Consider the following 22,701-nt stretch of genomic DNA (forward strand, 5'->3'; position numbering starts at 1 on the left):
CCAAGGCTCTAAATTTGTCGACATTGGGTTTAGGCGCAAGAGCAAAGTTGAAGAAAATATCATGGCAAGTTTTGCCTACAAATGCAAGATCATGACAACAAGCATCAGTTACACTAGCCTTGCCTTCGAAAATACTTGCACCAACTTCCCGAATGCACTTAATGGAGATATGTTTTTTATATTCATCCAAGGTCTTTGAATTTAATGCCTCTAAGGTTGGAATTCCAAAACATGAAAAAATCATTCCGGATGGACTCACCAAAAGCAAAGTGACCAATAATGCATACATGTTGAGTGCGGCCACAGTGCTTTGTAGTACCGAATTAGTTTTTATTTTCTCTGGGAAATGGAAAGAACTCTTGGATGGAGAAAGTTTTAAGTATTTGTTTATTTTTAAGGTTTTTGTTAAGGGCCCATGCGATTTTGAATATGAAAACGTCATAGTACCTCATAAATACACAACCGATTTAATTCATCTCGATATTAAAGACTTCCTTCAACTTGGTTAAGTTACAATACATTGCTAACCCAGAATCATTTATGAATGAACCTACTAATTGCACGACATCAATACAGTCCAATGGTTTATACGCAAGTTAAAAACATTTGTTGTCAATAACGTTTTTGTACCACAATAAGAAAGGCACTAGTTAATTAAGTAATTCATTTTTTTACAAAAGAAACCCCCCCCCAACCTATAGGGTCATTTTCAAGTTCATACCTATTTTTGGGAGAATTAACACATACATACAAAGTCGCAGAAACCCTACAATTTACCCACTCCATTAGCGAGATCGTCAGGAAAGTCGTTATTTGCCTATGTGTACAATTTTTAGAGGGCATTTTTGGCATCTTATTGGGGGCTCATGTTTGGAGAATTGTCCCTCCCACTATATTACACGTGGCTCTCAATTTTTCAAAAACCAACCCTAATCGGAAACTAATCCCCAAATCGAAGTTTTATTCCCAAATTGCAAACCAAACAAATGAACCAAAATCGAAAACTTAATCCCCAAAACAAAACTTAATCCCCAAATTGAAACCTATTCTCCACATCACATCCATCAAAGACCACAAAGGAGGAAATCAAGTGTGGATTGTCCGTTGAGATGGCTTTGTGTGTTCATCGTTGTGGGAGTCATGCTCCTCATTAAAGTAATTTCCTTAGCTTTACACTACAACCCCGTTTATTTTCTTGCTTTTTGGTTTCATTCGAGATGCTTAGGCCCCGTTTGGTTCACGGAACGGATTTGAGGGGAAATAATTTCCTATGTAATTTCCCAAGGGATGGGAAATGAAAAATTCATTTCCTACATTTGGTAATGTCGGGAAAGTAACCGGGAGATTTCACATGAGGAGGGAAAACAAAACCCAAGTTGAGAGGAGGGCTTCACTTTCCCCCCTACTTTCCCATATGCCAGGCAACCATTTCCCATGCTTGGACTTACCGAACATGGGAAAGTATTTGATTTCCCATCTCCAAGCCTCCTTTCCCATGAACCAAACAGGACCGTGATTTAGTTGTTGTAACTTTTTATTTGCTTTGAATTGTAGTTGATTTTATATATTGAAGTAGAGTTTATATATTGAAGTAGTTTTTCATTGGGTTGGGTTTGTGAGAACGTGATATTGATGGTCCATTTGTGTCGGTGTGTGTGAGGTGTATGTCCATTTAATATCAAAAGTTGGCTAATATGCGTTTTTTTTAGGTGTATGTCCATTAGGATATTGTGGAAATGGATTTATGTCTTGTGAATTACATATTTGGAAATGGATGAGTATGTATACAACTTGAGCCAAAAATGCAAAATCAGTCTACACATTTGGAAATTGGCTAACATTTCATACATAAACCACTTTCATACAAATTGACAGTTCAAATTACACAAATCACTTTCATATAAATAGACTAGTCAGACTATATAAACCAATTTGATTCTCCAAAAGACTCCATCAATGCCACAAAACACATCACCCAAACCTCCTGAAATTCAATCCCTAAAATTAAAGTGCTAGTTTCACATTCTTGGATGATCCAATCTCTCTCTATTCCAATACTTGCATTCCCAAAAATACAATCACAATAATTCACGAACCTAGTAGACTTGCTTGTAGACTCCTTTATGCTTTCGAGGCAGCTCTAATCTCCATTTTCAATTTTTAATTTTCCTCTTCCTCTTTATTTAATCTTTTGAATAGCCCACGTATCACAATCTTCGACCTTTCGCATACATGTGGATCATACCATTCAAAGAATGAACAACCTCTTATTATCTCATAATTGATGCAGCCCTAAAATCTTGTCCCGGGTTTGTCGTCGTCCACAACGTTGTGAGACAACATTGATTGCGGCAACGACAAATAGACGGGCCTACTTCAAATTTGCAGACATTGTCGTCTTCGCTCTCTGCAATTTGGAACATAGGGCGCGACTTTTGTCGATTTAGGGCTTAAGGTCTAAGAATATGTTGATTTGGGATTTGGGAATTAGGAATTATGGTTGGTTTTGGGTGCCACATGTAATGTTATGGGCGTGAAAATTCTAAAAACATGAGCTTGTAGTGAGATGCCAAAAATGCCCTCTAAAAATTGTAAACGTAGGCACCACGTGGGCAAATAACGACTTTCTTGACAATCTTGCTAACAGAGTTGGTAAATTGTAGGTTTTCCATGATTTTGAGTATGTACTTGTAAATTTCCGGCCTGAATGAAGTTAAACTTTGTTTATATTGAGTTAAGATTTGAATTTGATTATTTATTTACAATATGTTCATTTATCGTATATGAACAAAATTATGCAAATATAGTCCAACTTTCTTTTGTTCATGATGTATTGGTTGGATGTTTATGATCTTCAATATGAAAACGAGTAAGATGAAAAAGATGAAAATAATGAGAGTGATAACGAAAAAGACAAACATAGACGTGATAATAGTTATAGTAATTATATTATATGATCCAATAAAATGAAACAAAAAAGATTTCCAACCAAAAAAAAAGAGAAGTTTATTTTTAGGGGAAAAAGAGCTAAGGAATAGACACACTTAATGAGATAACAATGTTTTTTTTGTATGCTAAAAACAACGGTAGTTGACGCGCAAAATTGTTAACTATTCTTCTTTAAATTGTTCAAGATCATTAAAATGGTAGAAAATAAATTAGTAGCTAATACACATTGATTTTTTTTTTTTTCCGTTTAATGAACAAATTATAATAAGACAAGTCCTTCACCCTTTAGGGTTGTTGCTCTCACTTTGGTGAGCCAGGCATGTGTTTTTTTTCTTTTGCCCTAGTCCCTCCCTATTTCCTCCAGCTTCTCTTTCCTTTTCTTTCTCTTCCACATTTTGGGGTGCTGCTCTGTTTTTGAAGAGTCGTTTTCTAATTTATTTTTTTCTGTTAACTTGGTTTTTTCTTTTTTTGGGGAAATTATTAGTTTTTTCTTCGGGTGGTGTGTTTACAAGTATTTGCTATGCTTTTTCTCTCCTCATCGCCGAAGGTTGCATGTCATCATCGGGTCTCAACCACTCTTATCGTCTCTTTGAATCCATAGATGTCTCTCCCATCGGTTTCCCTCAATGGCACTTATGGACTTTGAGATGCCCTTAAAGTGCAAATAGATTATGGTAGCGTTGCTTGTTGTACTTGTTGTAGCCTGGTGCCTTGCCCACCACCATTTTTCGTTGGTTACCGGTTTCTCTTTGGTTGTTGTTGACTCAATTTGGTGTGTTGTATTTTGTGGGCTTTTGTCTATTATGGGTATTTGCTGTTTTGAGGCCTTTTGTCTTTATGTGGGCTTTATGTTTTGGGTTAATTACAATTTTGGTCACTAAGGTTTCGCTCGAAATCAATTTTAGTCATCGTCATTTCAATCTCAAATTAGGTCATATCTCTCAATCTTGTCAATTTTTTTGATTTCCTAAGGTATCCCCAGAGATGGCCCAGGCCTAATCCTCTGAGGTACTGTCGAGCGCATATGCGGGGACCTCTCCCAAAAAAGTTTTCTGCATCCACAAAGACTCGAACCCGAGACCTCTTACTTAAGCAACCAGAGCCTCTTCCACTCTGACAAACCCTCATTGGTCAATCTTGTTGTGTGCACAAAAACAAAACTCAAAGTCTCTCACGCGCCTCTCTCTCTCTCTCTCTCTCTCTCTCTCTCTCTCACAAACAGAGAGACGCAGACCCTGTAGAAAAAACGCCTTCGCACTTCACTACCTGCCTGTCGTTTTTGTTACATCGAAAAAGAAACGGGGTTTTCCCCCCTGTGTTATCAAAAAAAGAAAATGAAACGGAAGTCACTTCTCTCTATAAAATCTCTTTCTTTCTAATTGGGTTTGCTGAGCTGAAGCATGGTTGCCGGCCAAATCTAGAGTAGCCCATTTCATGGTTGTCTACCATTTGAAGGAAATCTTCTTCTTTTGGGCAGAGCCCTTCCCGTTTTAGCTGGTGCTTTGTTTAAGGAGGTTCGGTCGGTGAAAGATCAATTCTTTGGGTCATTTATTTCTTAACTGGTGTCAATATTGAGTCCCTGAACAAATCTAAGCAAACCCATTTGGTCAGTGACAGTGGAAGAGGCTTCAAATTAAAGGTGTGTGCTTGATGGATTTCGTTTTCGGAAATAAATTTTCTGCCTTTGCTTTTGTGAAATAACTTGGTTTTTATGCTTTCACTGATCTGTTTGTGTCACCAATGTTAGGTGTAAGTTTGGTTTGTTGATGTATTGCTTTCTAGTTTGTGGGGTTTTGATGTTTGATTGATTGGTATCCATGGACTAATCGCTCTTCATCAAGCTTTTTTTTTTTCAATGACAAATCTCTCTTAGGGTTTGATGTCAACACAATGATGTTTTTTATTTTATACGAAAAGCTATTTTGCCTGGAAAAAAACAGAAGTTTCATTGATGTAAGAAGTCTGGTTAAACAGAAGTTCATTTTTTCCATAATCATTTTTGGTGTTGTTTGTTTCATGGCTTTTTTGTTCCAAATGTAGTTGGATGTGGGCAGTAAAGTTTTGGAATTAGTCTTGGCCATTTGATGCTGAGAGAAGTATTATTTTTTCTGATACCCTCACCTTCTGGGTATGCATTTTAATTTGATACCATTTTCCTTCTGGGTTTGCATCATTTGGTGCAATCTCCTATGCCTTTGCTTAGTTGTGTAATGTTTTCATTTTGGTAAGAAATGAAATTTCTGACATTTACAAGATTTTGTTGCGCTACATAATATCATATCTGTAATTTGGAGGTGCGGGATTTTCATAATTGAATCTCCAGTATTCAATCACCAAGACTGTCTGAACTTTGAAGTTTTTTTTATCATTTCTGGCTGCATTTTTTTTTTGTCGTGCTTGAAGGTTTCCCACATGGATATCGGTCTGGCTATCCCGGATATAAATCTCTGCCAATCTTGTCAATTTAATTGCACGTACTAAATGTGTGCAGAGGCAAAATTGTATTTCCCCAATTTGGACTCTGACTTATTTTGAGTTTTATTATTTTAGTGGGCTTTTTCGGTTGCATTTGTTAGAATTCAATTTTTTAAGTTTCTCTGTGATGTAATTGTCATTAACTTTCTTTGTTTCTTTGTTTCTTTCTTTTTTTTCCTGGTTTGTTGTTGCGTGTCATTAGCTTTCTATTAATGAAACTTGATTCCCACAAAAAAAAAAAGTTCATAACTTGGGCAATCATTGAATGGTAAGCTATTGTTCTTTTGAATTGTTCAAGAACATTTTTATAAAATGAAAAGGAGAAAATGAATTTGCTTTTTCAAGATATTAACACGACCAATTGAGAGTAGCATTGCTAAATTTTCCACAATATATTTTTCTTTTCCAGGTGATAAAATAGAAGCGTCAAGTTTTGAGGACTAACCAGTGACTGTGAAGACTAAATAAAACCGAAAGAGACTGAAAGATGGCAGGCCTTCCTACGTCATCGTTTAAGGCAAACACCGGTAGTGCCGCTGCAGAAGACCCCAAACTCGGTCTCATGAAGCAGATACGGAGCCACGAGGTTGCAATTGCAGAGCTCAATGCTCTTTCACCGTCTCGGGTATATTTTATTTATGTCAAAACAAAAACCAAAGAGTTATATTTCATTTTGTTGCATTCAATTGAGTTGAAGAGTACTTGAATCGTGTTCGTGTAGAATTTTCTGAATTGGGTTCTTCGTTTTGAAACAAAAAGTGAAGTTGGTTGTGGTAATTTGGTTGTTTGGGTTCTTCCCATAAGCCTAGATGGTTTAGGTTTACATGGTTCAGTTGAGAAATTCATGTTTTCCTTAGCATCCAGTCTATTTGAAATCTATTTTCAGTTTTTAGTTGTTTGTTTGTGCATTGGAGTAATAAGATGATCATTTGGTTTATCTCTAGCATTGTTTATGTAATTGTTGCAAATTTGATATGGAATACACTTTTGTTAACCACTCTGCCCTGCCTATTATCAATGCTAAGAATTTCTTTTCTTTGAGAGTAAATGTTTGTTAGTTCCACAAATTTTGTTTTACACATTTCAAAGTTGTATGATTCTGTTCATGGCAAATTCTAGGTAAATATAACAATAATAGTAATAGTCATTAAACTAATACATTTTGTCTACAGTGTTGTCATTATCTTTTGAATTTTAACTCTAAATTCTAGAAAGCCAGCAAGCTCAAATTGTTTTCATTTCATCGTTTCAATGTTCCAAGTATTAGTTCTCTTCCGTGGTCTTTTTTATTTTTTTTTATCGTTTTCTTTACAAGTAGAAGCCCAATTGCCCTTCTCATCAGCTTATTTTGTTGGAGTGCTTTGTTAATCTACACCGATGTAAATACAGCTCCTTCTTGATCACAGGCTGTCTATCAGAAGAATGGGAACTTGTTTTTCCGTACAACAATCCAGAAAGCAACGACATCTGAACAAAGTAACAAGTTTTGCATCAAATCTTTGGTATTTGTCTCTGGGTATAAATAGCTGAATTGATGCAATTTTCCTTGTTCACTGTTTGTATTGTGCAGAACAAATTGATTTGGCTAAAGCAAGCCTAGGAAAGCTGAATTCTTCTTGATATGACTTGGCTTACGATGATGGTAGTCCTACAGCCTTTTAAGGTAAAAACCCTTGTATTAATAGGCACATACATCCACTAGATATAAGTCTTACCCAAGTGATGTATTTCAATGGCAAAGATATGTGATACTTTTACCATCATTATATTTCAACTGGCACCAGATACGCTTGAGTGCTTACTGTGATCCTGCCAACAAAGCAGACTTTCTTTTCTGTTACCTTTCATTGACTTCTGCATCTGTTTGCTATATGCTTGTCGATGCTTTTTTTTTTCCTCTCATCCATTACTTACATCCAATTACCTTTCACTGACTAAGGGATCTAAGGAGTTATATTGGAGATAATGCTAAATCATTTGTCATTGTATTGGTGTTACAAAGTAGTCTTTATCTTTTTAATAAAGCAGCATTAACTCTCAACTCTAGTCTTTTTTTTTATGTTTATTTATTTTTATAGATTTATTAAAAACACAATAAAGTACACCCTTTGTTTGTAGTGAAGACAAAACAACAAAGCTGATAATACTCTACCTTGTAACTAATGTAAACCAATACACATATTAGACTGTCAGAAAACAGCTGCATTAAGAGAAGAAAACTGAATGTTCCAAAACTCATAAGACACAGAAACCCAAAGTGAACCAAATTTTGACTTTTCCCCCTAAATCTTCATCCCTCCCTGGAATTACCCCACTCAGTTTGACTTCCCTAAACAACCTCAACAACTGTGATACTATAGAGTAATAAATAAATAAATGACCCACACTTTCACCCTCTTTACATATTATGCACCACTACGGAGCAAGATTTCCGAAGAATCAACTTAGTTAAATCCCATACTATGTATATCCAAAAAGGGAATGATCCATTAAGCGTACATAGCCTTACTATGAGCAACTGTCAAAGTAAGAATTGTTACTTTAGGAGATGCCTTAGCCTTCAAAGTCACAGAAAAAAGTTGGAAAATTGGAAGAGATGGATAGCCAGGTAGGACTACAAAATTTGGTTTACATGAAACAAACCCCAGAATCATCAAAAGTCCACCTCCAAAACAACCAAGACCTAGAAGGAGATTATTGAAGAATCTCTAACAAAGACAGAAGTGACCTCCACAATTTCAGGGTCAGTTAAGTTTCTTTGGAAGCCAACATATCTATCAACTCAAAGAACGAAAAGAATTGACTTAAAATCTAGCAATGGGAACATTATGAAAAGTGGACAATCTGCACAAAGGCAATTTTTTCCAACCCAACACTCATCCAAAATCTAATCCTTTCTCCACTTCTCCACTTCTCCACTACCCACTACAAGCTCATGGCAAGGAGAAAAGTACCATAACCTTGGAAATGTCTTTCAAAGGACAGCAACTCAAACCCCTCACTAGAATTCCATCCATTTTCGTGTAACCCATGCTTCCTATAACAGCTAATGGAAAGCTCTATAACAACTTCCCAAGTAAGGCCCTATGGAGAGACATACTGGCTAACTACCAATCAAATGATATCTAAGTTTTTCAAACTACTTGGTTATTCTCATCTTCGCAATGGTTCTTGCTTTCCAAATTAAGTAAACATGATCCTAAACTAGCCATTTTGTATATAGCTGATATGACTTGAGGTCTATTCACGATTAACTGTTTTCATTTGTCTTTATTACATAAAACTTGAAAGAATGCATGAGGGTGTTGTACATACCAATAAGAAATAAATAAAATTGCCGGATACCATAGTTAATATATAAAAAATAAAAGAGGGAAATTTCAGTTTTTCTTTGCATCTTCAGACTTTTCGGTGTCTTAAATGATCAGAATATATGGGTGAATCTTCAGGCTATTTGTGATAAGAGTGAAGAGAATAAACTCCTTTGAGCTTTACAAATAAGATTTACCATGAAGGTTTGTTGTGCCAAGGTTTTTGTCAGATTGGCCTTTTTGGCATGGACAGCCTGTTTAAGACTTTTTTTGGGTAATGTTTTTGGGACAATTATTGATAGTGGATTTGATACTTTAATTGGTGTTGTGAAACAGGATTCAGTGAGTGAACCGCTTATTGTTGCAGATTCCTGTTGGTTGGGAGGTCGTGGGGATTCTTGTCTCACCCATTTTCTTATTTCCAAAATGGGCTTCTACCGTGGACATAATTTTGTGAACAATACATGTAGAGACTTTTAGACAGAAGCATTATGTTTCAGAATTTTGTACAAATACCATTTGAAGTATAGGGGTTATGAGGTTATAAATATACATCTCTCCCTCCTGCCCTCCTTGGTTGTCTCCCTAAGCATTCCGTACCCTCCCCGATCGCCCCAACTATCCTCGATCCTCATCTCTGAGGCACACCCCAACCACATCCACCCAAATCCACACCCAAACGAATATGTTGACTATGCTTTCGATGCCAAATTAGGTACTCATTTTTGGATTAAAAAAAAAATTTGGTACATTATTATGATTATACACGTAAGTACATACATGTACATGCAATGTATGTATAAACGTACCCAAGTTTCCAACAAGGGACCAAAATTGAAATTAAATCTAAACATGGAAGTTTAATAAACTATCTTATTCAAGAGTAACAGTGTAATTATCTTATTAATAAACGAACAAATATTGGAGAACCATGACAACTGAGAGAGTCAATATTAACATGCGGACTTATATACAAATTTTTTTGATCCTAAATTCATGATTTTAGAGAGTTTTTATCACAAATGGTCTTTCAATTTTTGAAAAACTCGAAACTGAAGTTTTTATCCTCTCTAACTTGTTTCAAGAAATTTTTTTTAAAATTAAATTAAATTTATTTTATGTGGAACTTGTTTATTGAATATTTGGAATGAAAATTATTTTGGTGGCTTAACTGCTCTGTTAATGGCAAATGGGGTCGTCGTTTCTGGGCTTTTAGTGGATTAAATCAGCAAAGAAAGGCCCAAGTAATAAAGGACGTTAGAGCTTGTTAGACATGGGATACGTCACATCGTGAATCCCACATTGGAAAACTCCTCTATGCATGAAAGCTTTATATATGGTCGTTTAACAACAAAGCTCGTCCCTTCGGGGACATCCGATAAAATTGGAACGATACAGAGAAGATTAGCATGGCCCCTGCGCAAGGATGACACGCATAAATCGAGAAATGGTCCAAATTTTTTTTGCCTTTTTTGCGCGTTTGTTTCCCTAGTTGCAGAAGATTATAGATCAGTTCAGTAGCTGATATTGCAACTGGTTTTGACATTAACATCATTAACTTGTGGAGCTTTTACACATTTTCTGTATGATTTTTTATCATCTACAATCCATGTTTTACTTAATATCCTATACTTTGAAACCGTGTTATGATTACGAATACGAGTGCATCAAGTACTGACACGTTACATGGGACTACATCTGTACAATGCCTTGAAAAAAATTCTCCAAATCTCAGATCAATGTTAATCAAGAAATTCTAAGATGTTTGGAATGAAATATTGTGAACCCTTTTTACTCATGAATTAAGTGGGTTTATAATTCAATCCACAAAGAAAGGCACAATAATCAAAGAACGTGACTGTGTGTTGGAGATTGGGCTTGGGGTCCGATAACTAAGGGTGGGGAAGCAAGCTTGGCTATTAAAAAGATACCACGAGTCCCACATTGAAAAATCTTTCTATTCCTCAAAGCTTTATATATGGTCGTTTAACAACAAGGCTTGTCCCTTCGGGGACATCCGATAAAATTGGAACGATACAGAGAAGATTAGCATGGCCCCTGCGCAAGGATGACACGCATAAATCGAGAAATGGTCCAAATTTTTTTTGCACTTTTTGCTTGATTTTCGATTTTTTCTCCCTTTTTTTTCTTTTTTTTTTTTTTTTTTTTTTTTTTTTTTTTTCCAATATCTGAATGAGTCTTTAATCTTCCTGGTGTGAGTCCAAGTTTGAATTTAGTGTTTGATTATTGATTGTTTAGTGACTGGTCTTCCATTAGTTGTTCACAAGTGCTGGATTGAATGCATATAGAAAGTTCGCCTACCAGATGTCTGATAAAATGTCTCTGTTACTATTCGGCCCTAACAAAATTGTTTTTCTTACTTCTTGCTCACCGAGTACTTGGTACTTGCCACCTCACATTGTTTCGTGATATTTCTTGTTACTTCCTAGGAAACTTGAGGAATCCTAGAGACTCGGACACAGCTCTGCCGTTGGATCATCTGACTCAGTTGCTAGCGAGCCTTCTATCTTAAGAACAATCTCGGAATATGAATCTGCATTCACATCCTCATATCGTGACAGTGGGATCTCTCGGTTTCCTTTTCTTGCAAGCAAAGTGAGGAGATTTAATACGTGCTCAGTTTGGCTTCTCAGGACACAGATTACTACACTTCTGCACGTATTTGAGACTTTTGTGCACTAGCGGTTAATAATAAAAAATACATTTCGATTTTCAGCTCAATGAAATCCAAGTTTTCTATATTTATATTGAGATTTGAAAACTGACATCAAGTTCAAACTGAGTTTGCATGAATGGATTCTTGCTTTATTTCTATACAAACCATTTCATACAAGGTAAAAAAACAAAAAACAAAAAACAAAAAGCATGCCCACATAACGACCCGACTGACGAGACAAACTTTTTTAACCCACAACGTCTATATAAAGTCTTCCTAAATAGAACATGGATTTAAGAGATTGAGCCTAGAACAAACTTGCAACCCTTACAACTCTTGGCTCGCTTGCTGAAACAACACAACAGCAAGAGTCAGAAGGGATGCATAAACTGAATTGGGTAACCTCTGCACCACCTTCCCAATGCCTGGTACACCCTCCGTAGCCCTCTTCGTTGCCATTGCAATTGTTGGTGCTGCAACCAATGTCAGGATCAGTCCCTGACTGACTACAATGAATGTGTCGGCTGTCAGCTGCTTGATGAACTTCGTGAACTCTTCACGGTCAATTTCTCCATCGAGATTGATATCGTTTTCCTGCAAATACACTGAGTGAAAAATCTTCTATGTGGTTCTGCTCAGTACGAACTATAGCTTAATAGGATAACAAGTTTTAAAGCTCTACAAGTTACTGAAAGAGAATCCTCAAGAAAAAAAAGATAGAACAGATGTTATGATTTATCCATGGTCATGGTTACCAAGATTATGGAATCAGCTCGGCATTCAAATGCCAAATAAACAAATCTCCTAAATATTCAACAAGATCCAACCATGTATTGAGAGTATAAGTATTTGTTAACAAAGAGCCTACATCTACAACCAAGCACCCCTAGAACACCCAAGACACTAAGTATCAAAGTCCATAAAGGACTTTACAATAGATGCAAAATGTCGAGCCCAAAGAAACGGCTCAGCCAAGGAATTCCCCCTCACATCCCCCCCTTTTTTTTTCCTCTAAGATGTTAGTTATCAGTTTGACACTGACTTTGGGACATGGAGCTGTAACAATATCAAAACTGCACTTAACAAGATCTCAGCAAGGAGATGTAAATATCATTGAATTTCCTTTTTCTTCTCATTAAATTTGAGATAACCATGTTGTACTCTTTCACGTGGAAGTAAGCTGGAAAAGAAAAAAGAACAGCTACTGGCCTCTTTTCCCAACACACGACTTTTTACTGTTGACAATAGTATTGTAGTCTTCTATGTACTTCTATGCAATGCATAACTAAACCCACTACAAAATTCATTGGGTTCAACATTGTCTAAAAAAGAATAACAGGCTCAGAATCTCTGTTACGTTTTCTTTAGGTTTCCTGAAAAGAGACACCTTAGACAAACTCTCAACATGAATTTTTACTAGCAAACAATGACGACAATTTTCCCTTGCATAACAAACTGCAGAAACAAAAGGTTATTAAACATAGAAAGTCATTTCTTCAAGATACTGTTCCTGACATTGATGCATAATTTCACATAAAGACTAGGATGATATGATGGATTTCTATTAAAAATTGCAGGCCATCACAGTTATCTATCCAGATTATGCAATCAACTTGTCATTCAAATGCCAAATATCAAACAGTTGAACAACCCATTTCTCATCAATGTCCAAACACCACCTATTTTTCTAATGAAATTTCCCAAATTAGGGAACTCAAGAACTTGGTTCCCTTTTAGTCAGTCAGAGAGACAGAGGATGATACCCAACTCATAAAATTTATAACTTCCAACCCAACATCTACATCACAAACACCAATCACCTTTCTCTAAGGCAATTGTACATACAAGAAGACAGTACAATCAATTTAAGAGAAAAAGCATGTCTCTATAGAGAACTAGCCAGGCTAGACTTCCATTAATGCCTCAACCAATAAACCTATTGAAACAAGTATAGGTGACTTACGATGATGAATTTTTTCAGTCAAAATGAGTAATTTTAAATTAGGTAATCAGCAGACAAATAAACTTAAAGCAGAACTCATCGGTCATGTCTATAGAACCTCTTCTATTGCAACCCAACCCTCAAACAAACTGGTACTATGTCAAATCATGCTAAACCGGACCAAATAAAGAAAGACAAAGGGTTGTTTCCTTCAGACCATGAAAAATTAATGTTAAACAGAAAGCATAAAGGTCGCAAACAGCAACTTAAAGGTGTTTCAGTTCATCTTGATAAATAAGAATTTTATGGGTCTAACTGACTTTAGTTTAAAGTTGAAATATAAAATCTTGTGAGAGTAATAACTAGCAGTTGTGCTCTATTAAATTGAAAAAGTTGCAAGCATATGTGCAGATAACTAGCTTTCCATAATCCAAAACTATAAATGGATCACAAATCTTAGTAAGCGAAAACTTGGTTCTACGACTTGACTTTTGCAGTAACACCTAAAAATCAAGAAACATAAAATAATGTGATTGAAGCTTATGGAGGATGCAAGAAAGGCGGCACCTGAAAATTAAGTCAGGAATTCATTACTTTGACTTAACAATTTATATGAAATTTCCTACCAAATGGGACGTATACCATTGATATTTTCAAAGGAAATTATCTTATGCGTAAATGGTTTGATACTAACAAATTTCATTTCATCAGTTTGTTTTGTAACAACAAAAAATCCTTATAATAGAAAACTGATGCACGTTTAGGTACTCCCTAGATTTTAACTCATCCTCTATGTTTAAGCAGTTTAAATTCAGCAGCCACTCAAAAACCTATGAAGCAGTAGGAACAAAATGGGTCAACATTCATCAATGATTAGAGTACCTGAAGCAAAGCTTTGACACGGTCTTTGGAGGGTGGATCAAAATGTGGGCCAGGTAAACGCTTATTGATATCACTAGAACAAGAAGATTAAGAAAGAAAAAAAATACCTCAATTAGAATAATGTGGACACCAGCAGAATGATTTTTTAATCAGCTAAACATTTGGAAAAAAAATTAGTAAGAAAAGCTTCTCACTTGTACACAAGTAGTACACCAATGTACAGATCTTCAAATGTCAAGTTAGCCCTTCCTGACTCATTTTTAAAATGATCAAACACCTTGTTTGTAATCTTTTGTATTTGCTTTCGCCTCCATTGCTTACCTGCAAGGTGGAAAACTATCAGATACAATGAAAACATAATTAAGGGTTCTGATTCATGTCCAGTAATGAAACATGTCAGACTGTCTGTTAGGATGAATATCTACAAATTTCTTTGATGGATGGCCAAAGGTATCATCTTGACCATCACATCTAAAATTCAGTACAACAAAAAAGATATGAAAACATGGGCATAAATTTGATGTCCAAAAGCAAACTTTCTAATGCATCTGAGGAAACCCATCACTCAAAACAGAGGACCAGTAGGTTTGTGTTGGAGTGAGTTGGCCTTAGAACCCATAAAAGCTAATGCATGACTCTGTGATTCAACATCATTTGCAAATCCCACAAGTGCGGAAGGATGGAAGAGCAACACAAACCCATCCAAACTAAAATGAAAAATTAAGAAAAGGAAGAAAAAAAGAAGAAGAAAGAAAGCGAAAGCGCAGTAGAAAAATTAGTGGGTTCTTTATGATCTACAAAACTAAAGATTCAGAACTGGGAAAGAAACACTATTGGGATCGAAAGAATTACAAACATTTATCTTTTAAAGCTTGTTTCTTTCTTTTGTTTTTACATCAAAATCGATGAAAGCTTTGAAGTGGTACCTTGTAATCTGTCCAGCACCTGTCCCATGGCGAAGTAGTGAGCTAGTAGACAGAGAGGCCTTTTGCAGCTTCCTTTGGATGATAAAGGAAGAAAAGATCCTTTGGTATCGGAGCATTGAATTGACTTTTTCAGGCCACGTACGCATAAAGAAAAGATCCTCTACGGCAACCGTCAAGAGATTGTTTGTTATTTATTTTCTATGCATTATTATACTCAATATAGGAACCCAAATTATAATATAAAAAGAGACTCTATATGAAATGAATTTTAGAAACACACTCAAAGCTCATTTATAAGATAACAAAAAGGCTTTTAATTTTTTATAAATTACAAAACTGTAATCGATTTCTTAAAACAAGCTCAACTCCAAAACCTCATAATAAAAAAAACCAAAACACTCAATAGGGCATCAAAGTAATTTAATAATCAAAATTAAATTCAATAGGGTCAATTGTTATTTTTTGAGTTTTTTATGGGTTTGTTTATAGAAATTAAATGGTGTATGATTTATCTATATCATTAGTGCTCTAAAAATGGATATATAACTAAATATCACTTTATTTTTTAGAGGAAAATTCGAACACATGACCTTTAGAAGGACATTTCTAATAGCAATTCACCACGGTGGTCTCTATTTCTGGTCTATATCCATTATTTTTAGACACCCTTTTATACTCCAAGAACAAAGTATCTTTGCTCTAATGGGGCTCTCTAAACTTTTTTATGTGCTAATTTTATTTTGTGTTAGCCCTTTTTATTTTGATTTTTGTTTAGAGAGCCCATAAAAATGAAATAAAAAGGGCTAATATATTTAAAAAAGATTTCAATAAAAAAGATTCATATTCAAATCAAATAGGATTCATATCAACCGTTGGATCAAATAATGGTGTAGGAGATAAGATTTGCTCTCATCATATCATTTTCAATTCTTAGCATGTTGTGTAGTTGCCCAGCAAATGATTCACGAGAAAAGGTTTGCTCTTTTACTCATACAAGAAATTTTCAATCATATCAATGAATGTGAGCAATAAAATTAAAGTTCTCAATAAATTACTATGGTAAAATGTGCAACTAATCACCTAAATCTAATTTAATAAAACAAAACTCATGTTGTTCATTTCACTCCCCCACTCCTGGGTCTCTTATTTTGTTGAGAGATATATTAGCTGAATTTGGTGTAACATTTGTTAATGGTTATCTATTAAGATTTGAGGCTCTTTATTATCCTCGGTTCTTCTTATTTTTTGAGTCAAAGCTAGGAAGGGGAAGGGGATTTACTCGCACACACTGCTAGTGCTTAAAGATTTCAAATATGTGACCACCGGTCTTAGACTAAATATACTTTTTCATTATGACCCCATTGACCTAAGTTCTTATTAGCTGGAGTGAAAATCTTGAAATTGTTGAATACGACTCCGCATTGTTGGACTTGACAACACATTCTCAATAGTTGCATTCTCCACTTATCGCAACCCAAACTCATGATAGAGCTACGCCAAAATAGAAGAGATGGGGGACATTTGTGGGGACACAGATTTTACACAGATTTTACACAACTAATTACACATTAATTAGGAGTGAACGACACCGTTTCAGCTAGAGCATTTCTCCTTTGCTTGAATGGGTGAAACTTGGGCCACGAAAGCAGCATCCGAAGAAGATCATGGGAGCCAAACCACGTCTGAGTTCAACTCAGCCTCTAAGCTTACACCACGTGGCACCAACAATTGAGAACATCCAAGACTACTTGAAACAATATAAATATCCAAAGACCTCACATCATCTTAAGTCTAACCTAAACATCGGAGGCTTCCTCATTGATATGTCTCACAAATTTTAATCTAGTCTTACTTTGCTTTTTAGAACTCAATTTGCTTTTTATAAAATATAATGCTTCTAGAGTCATGTCATCATAATGGCTAAGTTGAGTGCATTGTCCTATCAATTTCCTGTTTTTAGTGTGCTTGATGGCCACAAATATCTTTCTTTCCTTTTGTTGCCTGGATATTAAAGCTCTGACGAGAGAGACTTTCTGCAGATCGTTGTTGATTCTATACATGATCCAAAAGCTGGTGTAGTATTTGACCCGAAGTCGTTAATACAAGCCCTTGTTGACATGATAGGCAGATACACGAGTACAAATCTTACGGCGGTAGTCTAATGACAGTGAAAAAAGGAGCAAGCATGGTAATTTTCATCATGAGGTACAAGTTCAACAGCAAATCAATCTTTTTACAGCAGCTCTCCATATCAAGTACACTAGTTCATGTTTCCAGAGATTTTGCTGCAATGACGTGACTAATGTTAAAATTTGACTATGTTTGATTTCAAGAACACTTTCTGGCATATTTTGACTGTGAGGTGATCTTCAGTTCAAGGATGTAGATGGGAGGTTGTTGGTGTTATTTGAAGGTTGAAACCCTAATTCAATTGAATTGCAGCAAGTTTATATGCCCACTTAGAATTAGAGACGGTGACACCTCTCACAAGGTGCTTTCCAGTTATGTACAGAATTGACTTAGATAGTCGTGACCTTTAAAAAAAATTAATATTGAAATGTCAGTGTCAGTGTCACTGCATTTTTGGGCATGGAACTTGATTATGTATTCAATGATTAGTGTATATATATATATATATATATATATATATATATATATATATATATATATATACATGTCTTTTGTACGTCAATACCGTTGTTTGTTAAGGCCCATGTACGAGGGTTAGCAATTTGAATATTTCTTTATGTGCTCGTTCTTTTTTTTTTTTGTGTGTGTAAAAAAAAATGAGAAATTAATCCGTAGACAATTCTCCAAAACCTAGTTGTCATTTCATAATTAAACAAGTGTTGATTTTCGTAGGAGTGAATTGTGTTTAATACGGCTGTCCGTTAGTTAAGGCCCAAGTGTAATGTCATTGATGTATGTAGAGCCATGCAATTCTTTGAACAAATAATGGATAGCACCAAGTTTATTTAAGCTTTTCAAGGGACATAAATTGCCTAATTGGCTTATTATTATTATTTTTGGTCATTTCCATGTAAAGGGTACGGAGAAAAAGGGATGCAAGATGTACAAACACACATTAGATTTCATGTTCAGCAACCAAAACGAAACATTTATGCTTAGACTAACTACTTCCAAGACTATCTCAGTATAGTGAAACAGTACTAGTAGATAATTATCTTCAGTCCTAATCAACCTCAGAAGAAAACTTTGCTCGCTAACATGGCAACATATCCGGAGTGCAACCTGGTTGCCAAAGCCACCATAGATTGCCAAATCGAGATCCCGAGATCTTCTATATATACTTAGATCTCTTGAGGGATAAAATGTGTGCCTGCTAGGTACTACATGATTGTTTCTATAAGCATAAGCATAAACAAAATTCATTTCACACAAATCCTCAACCAGTAAATAATGGCTTTCACACTTAAAAAAGTCATCGTCTATTCTACTGACACTTTTAGTCTTGGGGGTGTGGGCTTCCCAAGCCAACTGCCGCACATTGCTTGATGCTCATACTTCCATGTTAGATAGACATGAGCAGTGGATGGCTCGATACGGACGCATCTACAAGGACGATGAAGAGAGGGAAAAGCGTTTCCAGATATTCAAGGACAATGTGGAGTTCATAGAGTCCTTCAACTATGCTAGCAATCAGCCTTACAAGCTAAACATCAATAGATTTGCAGACCAGAGTAATGAAGAATTCCAAGCGTTTCGCAACCGATACAGAACATCCCTCAATCCCATGTCATCTAAGACACCTTTTAGATATGAGAACGTGACTGCAATCCCATCCAGCATGGATTGGAGAAAAAAGGGAGCTGTCACCCCCATCAAGGACCAGGGTGAATGTGGTAATTAGCCAAAATCACTAATACCCTCATCATAATTTTTGTTTTCAACTCTGCGGTTCACATTAATCTTTTCTAACTCGGGCTTGTATTGTGATATGGTATATAGGATGCTGTTGGGCATTTTCTGCAGTGGCAGCCACAGAAGGCACTACAAAGCTGAAAAGTGGGAAGCTCGTGTCTCTTTCGGAGCAAGAGCTAGTGGATTGTGACACTCAGGGTGAGAACCAAGGCTGTGAGGGTGGTCTCATGGATGATGCCTTTAAGTTTGTAATGCGCAACAAAGGCCTGGCAGCTGAAGCAAACTACCCTTATAGAGGAGTTGATGGACTTTGCAACAAGAACAAGGTAGCATATCATGTAGCAAAGATCACAGGTTATGAAGATGTACCAGCCAACGAGTTGGCTTTGTTGAAGGCCATGGCCAATCAACCTGTTTCTGTTGCAATTGACGCCGGTGGATACGAATTCCAGTTTTACTCACATGGGATTCTCACAGGAGATTGTGGAACTCATTTGAACCATGGTGTCACTGTAGTTGGGTATGGGACAGCTGCTGATGGTACCAAGTATTGGTTAGTCAAAAACTCATGGGGTGCAGAGTGGGGTGAGGGTGGATATGTAAGAATTCAAAGAGATGTGCATACTAGGCAAGGCCTTTGTGGCATTGCCATGAAAGCTTCTTATCCTACTGCTTGAATTTCTATAGCAATTATTAGGAAATATTCAATCTTCATCTTGTGTTCTTATTGATCATGTAATTTCTTAGTATGTAGGTTTTGGAATCAATGACGGAACTTTTTTTCATGAATTTTTAGGCAATACATTAGTACACTCGAACTACTAAATAGATCGGTACTGGTGAAATTGTGCCTTGCTTCTTCTTTTAATTTATTTTAAAGAATCTAAAACACAGGCTGGCTAGCCACATGAGAATTTGCAGAGATATTGATATGTGAGCTACCATCATATATATATGGCCAACAAGATCCCTGGTGTAAACCACATAGTATGTATATGGTTGATATGTGAGTGCTAAGAGTTAAACCACAAAGAATGGAAAGGACAATGAAATTGGCTCATTGTATTCTTTCCTGTATTTGATTTGCTTGCAGACCTTGTCATATCCTGCTCACTTGCTAATTAGACTATATTGGTTTATGCTTATCTATATATGTCTGTTAGCTTAATTGCTTAAAGTGAATTTGATGCACTTTTTCTTTTTACAAAAAAAGAGTGATAAGTAAGTATGTGTATGCATCCTATATGCTAGCTAGGTATGACAAACTCTAGAATTAATCGAGTTCTAATGGCCTAATACTGAAAATGTATTTCATTTCATCACAGTGAAGCAGAAAATGAGTCAATTTGACTGAACTTTTTATTGGTTTTTTTCAATATGCAGGTTCCTTTCCACATATATCCAAAGATATTCCTTAACAGTGAAGAACAAAGATGCTCATCATCTATATATATGGAAATTTTGATCTTGCTTCTTCACACCTAGTGATCATCAATCAGCTAATAACAATGACTTTTACAGTTGAATGGAAATTCATGATTTTTCCATGTTCATAGTGGTTTCGGGGACTTGGGCATCAAAAGCCGCATCCACCACGTTGGCTGAAGCTTAATGGCAATGAAATATGAGCTATGGATGGCTCAGTATGGGTGCGTTTATGCACACATATGCAGAAAAGGAAAGGCATTTCAAGATATTCAAGGAAAATGTGGAATTCATCAAAAAGTTTAACAAGGAAGCGAATCAAACTTACAAGTTAGGCCTCAACGAATTCTCAGACCTTTCAGATGAAGAATTCACCATGTTTCATACTGGATACAAATGTAAGATGGTAATACATCTTTGACCTTCTAATCACTGAGGGATTGCTAGGACTCCAAGTTAATCAAGAACTCAAAGACTTACTCGACCAGCAGTTTTAGATAATATGTTAAACAGAAATCTAAAGCCTTTGGGATTCCTAACTCTATTAGGATAGACTCCAACATCTACTGCATTAAGGACATCTCCTAGAGTTCCTTGATGGGCAAAACTCTAAGAGATATATGCATATAAATAGAGAGCTCCCTCCAGAAGCAACAACACACGCTTTAGCTATTAGATATTCACCCCATCAGAATAAGCATACAGTGTTGGTTTCTTGGAGAAGATCCTTCTAGTACTTGCGACTATTCTGGACAATGGCAGCTGAGAATCAAGGTTAGTATATTTGATTTTATAGCTTATCAAGTATTACATGCGGTATCAAAGCTTAAGTTATATTATCTCTTACCTAACCAATTTTTATCAAGAAAATCAAGTTCTACAAAACTGTCAAGTTTCAAAACAGTTTTCAGAAAGCTTAGCATGATAACAGTATAAAGATTATCACTTTGTCATGACAAGAGAAAGCATTGATCGTTCTCTTACAGTATATTGAGTAAGCCAAAGCAAACTCAATAAACTACAAGATCCTTACATTCAAAGTTCACGATCAAGATTGTGCTGCAAGAAATTACATGGGGAAATAGCTCTCTGTCCAAAGATGTGAGTAAATCTTTATGTAATTACTTGTGGCAGAACAACATGGGATATGAAGCTTAGTATGAAAATTTTCTTATCCAAAGATAAGGAAGGTTTTGTTCAAAAGAAGTTTGTACTTCTTCATATACCTCAGTGGTTGATAAATATGATTGAGTCTCTGCCTAAAGGCGAGGATCGAACATATTAAATTTAAAGTTTTGGGGCTAAAGTTTTCAGTATGCATGTTGATATATTTTCAGTTAACCACAACTTGATTGAGACTCTCATTGGCTAAAACTATAAGAAATGGAGAGAGGACTTGGAAATTGCTTTAGGATTGCTCGACTATGAAATGACTTTGGAAGAAGATGCTCCTGCTGTTCCTGCTGCAAATGCATCTGCAGAAGTTAAGACTAAGTATGCCAAATGGATCAAGGCAAATAAGATGGCTATCTTGATTATGAAGAGGTCGATTTCTCCATCTGTTAAAGGGAGCATAACAGCATCTGAAAACGCAAAAGATTTTCTTAAGTCAATTGGGGAGTTTTTCCAGGAATCAAAGAAGGCTGAGATAGGTACATTGCTGGGGCAACTCACTGATGTCAAGTACAATGGAGAGGGTTGTGTTAGTACTCACATACTCAATATGCTAGAGATTGGGAACAAACTGAAGGCACTCAATGTCAATGTAGACGAGACAATGATGGTACACTTTGCTATTAATTCTCTGCCAAATGTTTTTAGACATCTCAAAAGCAAATATGTCGCTCAAAAGGAAATCTCGACAATAACAGACCTCATAAGTATCTGTGTGCAAGAAGAGCAAAATATAAGAAAGGAGAAAGCTAAGGAACATGTCAATTTTGTACATGAAGCCAAACCAAAAGTCAAGGAGATTGTTAAGTACAAAACTGCAGGCAAGAAAAATAAGAAGGAAGAAGATTCAAAAGGACTGAATCTAGTAGGCCTCAAGTGTTTCTTCTAGAAAATTTGGACATATGAAGAGAGACTGCATAAGGTATAAACGTTGGCTAGAAAAACAGAAGGGAAAAGGTAAGAAGAATTTGGTTTCAATAGTTTATGAATATAACATAGTTGAAGTTTTATCTGATTCATGGTGGTTAGACAGTGGTGCAACAATTCATGTGACTAATT

The 22,701-nt window shown here is 35.9% G+C and overlaps 3 protein-coding genes, 1 long non-coding RNA gene, 2 other non-coding genes and 1 pseudogene across 8 annotated transcripts; 6 read left to right on the forward strand and 1 right to left on the reverse strand.

The window, feature by feature from the left end:
* The first annotated feature begins 4,113 nt into the window (after positions 1–4,113).
* On the forward strand, positions 4,114–9,285 carry LOC110745256 (Prefoldin chaperone subunit family protein). Its single transcript, XM_088249629.1, has 5 exons — positions 4,114–4,588; positions 5,834–6,049; positions 6,831–6,900; positions 6,995–7,087; positions 9,072–9,285. The coding sequence occupies exons 2-4, from the start codon at positions 5,912–5,914 to the stop codon at positions 7,042–7,044; spliced, it is 258 nt and encodes an 85-aa protein (XP_088105755.1). The 5' UTR covers positions 4,114–4,588; positions 5,834–5,911; the 3' UTR covers positions 7,045–7,087; positions 9,072–9,285.
* Positions 9,286–10,094: 809 nt separating this feature from the next.
* Positions 10,095–10,197, forward strand: LOC148296759 (U6 spliceosomal RNA). The gene has a single exon (XR_015834257.1). It is a non-coding gene; the product is annotated as a U6 spliceosomal RNA (small nuclear RNA).
* Positions 10,198–10,652: 455 nt separating this feature from the next.
* LOC148296760 (uncharacterized) lies at positions 10,653–12,112 on the forward strand. The gene is made up of 2 exons (XR_015834065.1): positions 10,653–10,827; positions 11,186–12,112. It is a non-coding gene; the product is annotated as an uncharacterized LOC148296760 (long non-coding RNA).
* LOC148296761 (U6 spliceosomal RNA) lies at positions 10,737–10,839 on the forward strand. Its single transcript, XR_015834267.1, has one exon. It is a non-coding gene; the product is annotated as a U6 spliceosomal RNA (small nuclear RNA).
* On the reverse strand, positions 11,478–15,319 carry LOC110745254 (Calcium-binding EF hand family protein). Of its 3 annotated transcripts, none has more exons than XM_021945341.2 (4): positions 15,163–15,319; positions 14,431–14,557; positions 14,237–14,309; positions 11,478–12,006 (listed from the first exon to the last, which is right to left on the reverse strand). In XM_021945341.2, exons 1-4 carry the CDS (start codon positions 15,188–15,190, stop codon positions 11,740–11,742), a joined length of 495 nt encoding a protein of 164 aa, XP_021801033.1. In that variant the 5' UTR covers positions 15,191–15,319; the 3' UTR covers positions 11,478–11,739. The 3 variants fall into 3 exon arrangements, with proteins under 3 accessions (XP_021801033.1, XP_088105646.1, XP_088105647.1); XM_088249521.1 differs by lacking the exon at positions 11,478–12,006 and adding an exon at positions 12,013–13,921; XM_088249520.1 differs by lacking the exon at positions 15,163–15,319 and having other exon boundaries at positions 14,431–14,609.
* A 3,273-nt stretch (positions 15,320–18,592) lies between these two features.
* LOC110745249 (senescence-specific cysteine protease SAG39-like) lies at positions 18,593–19,721 on the forward strand (the record flags this gene model as incomplete). The annotated part of the gene is made up of 2 exons (XM_021945334.2): positions 18,593–19,025; positions 19,132–19,721. Coding segments are annotated over 2 exons (1,023 nt in total), but the record flags the coding sequence as incomplete, so codon positions are not given.
* A 1,989-nt stretch (positions 19,722–21,710) lies between these two features.
* On the forward strand, positions 21,711–22,531 carry LOC148296762 (uncharacterized; annotated as a pseudogene).
* Positions 22,532–22,701: the final 170 nt, after the last annotated feature.

This window comes from Prunus avium, chromosome 2 (genome assembly GCF_965620075.1).
Source record: "Prunus avium chromosome 2, drPruAviu1.hap1.1, whole genome shotgun sequence".
In the NCBI taxonomy this organism is placed as follows: Eukaryota; Viridiplantae; Streptophyta; class Magnoliopsida; order Rosales; family Rosaceae; genus Prunus; species Prunus avium.

Bases quoted from the DNA above. Each gene is read 5' to 3' on its own strand.
- LOC110745256 (XM_088249629.1), top strand. From the start codon at position 5,912: ATGGCAGGCCTTCCTACGTCATCGTTTAAGGCAAACACCGGTAGTGCC. The intron at 6,050-6,830 runs GTATATTTTATT...TCTTGATCACAG, and splicing joins ATGCTCTTTCACCGTCTCGG to GCTGTCTATCAGAAGAATGG. The intron at 6,901-6,994 runs GTAACAAGTTTT...TGTATTGTGCAG, and splicing joins AGCAACGACATCTGAACAAA to AACAAATTGATTTGGCTAAA.
- LOC110745254 (XM_088249520.1), bottom strand. From the start codon at position 14,594: ATGTTTTCATTGTATCTGATAGTTTTCCACCTTGCAGGTAAGCAATGG. The intron at 14,310-14,430 runs GTGAGAAGCTTT...TTCTTGTTCTAG, and splicing joins GGTGTACTACTTGTGTACAA to TGATATCAATAAGCGTTTAC. The intron at 12,007-14,236 runs GTACTCTAATCA...GTGTATTTGCAG, and splicing joins GTGTCAAAGCTTTGCTTCAG to GAAAACGATATCAATCTCGA.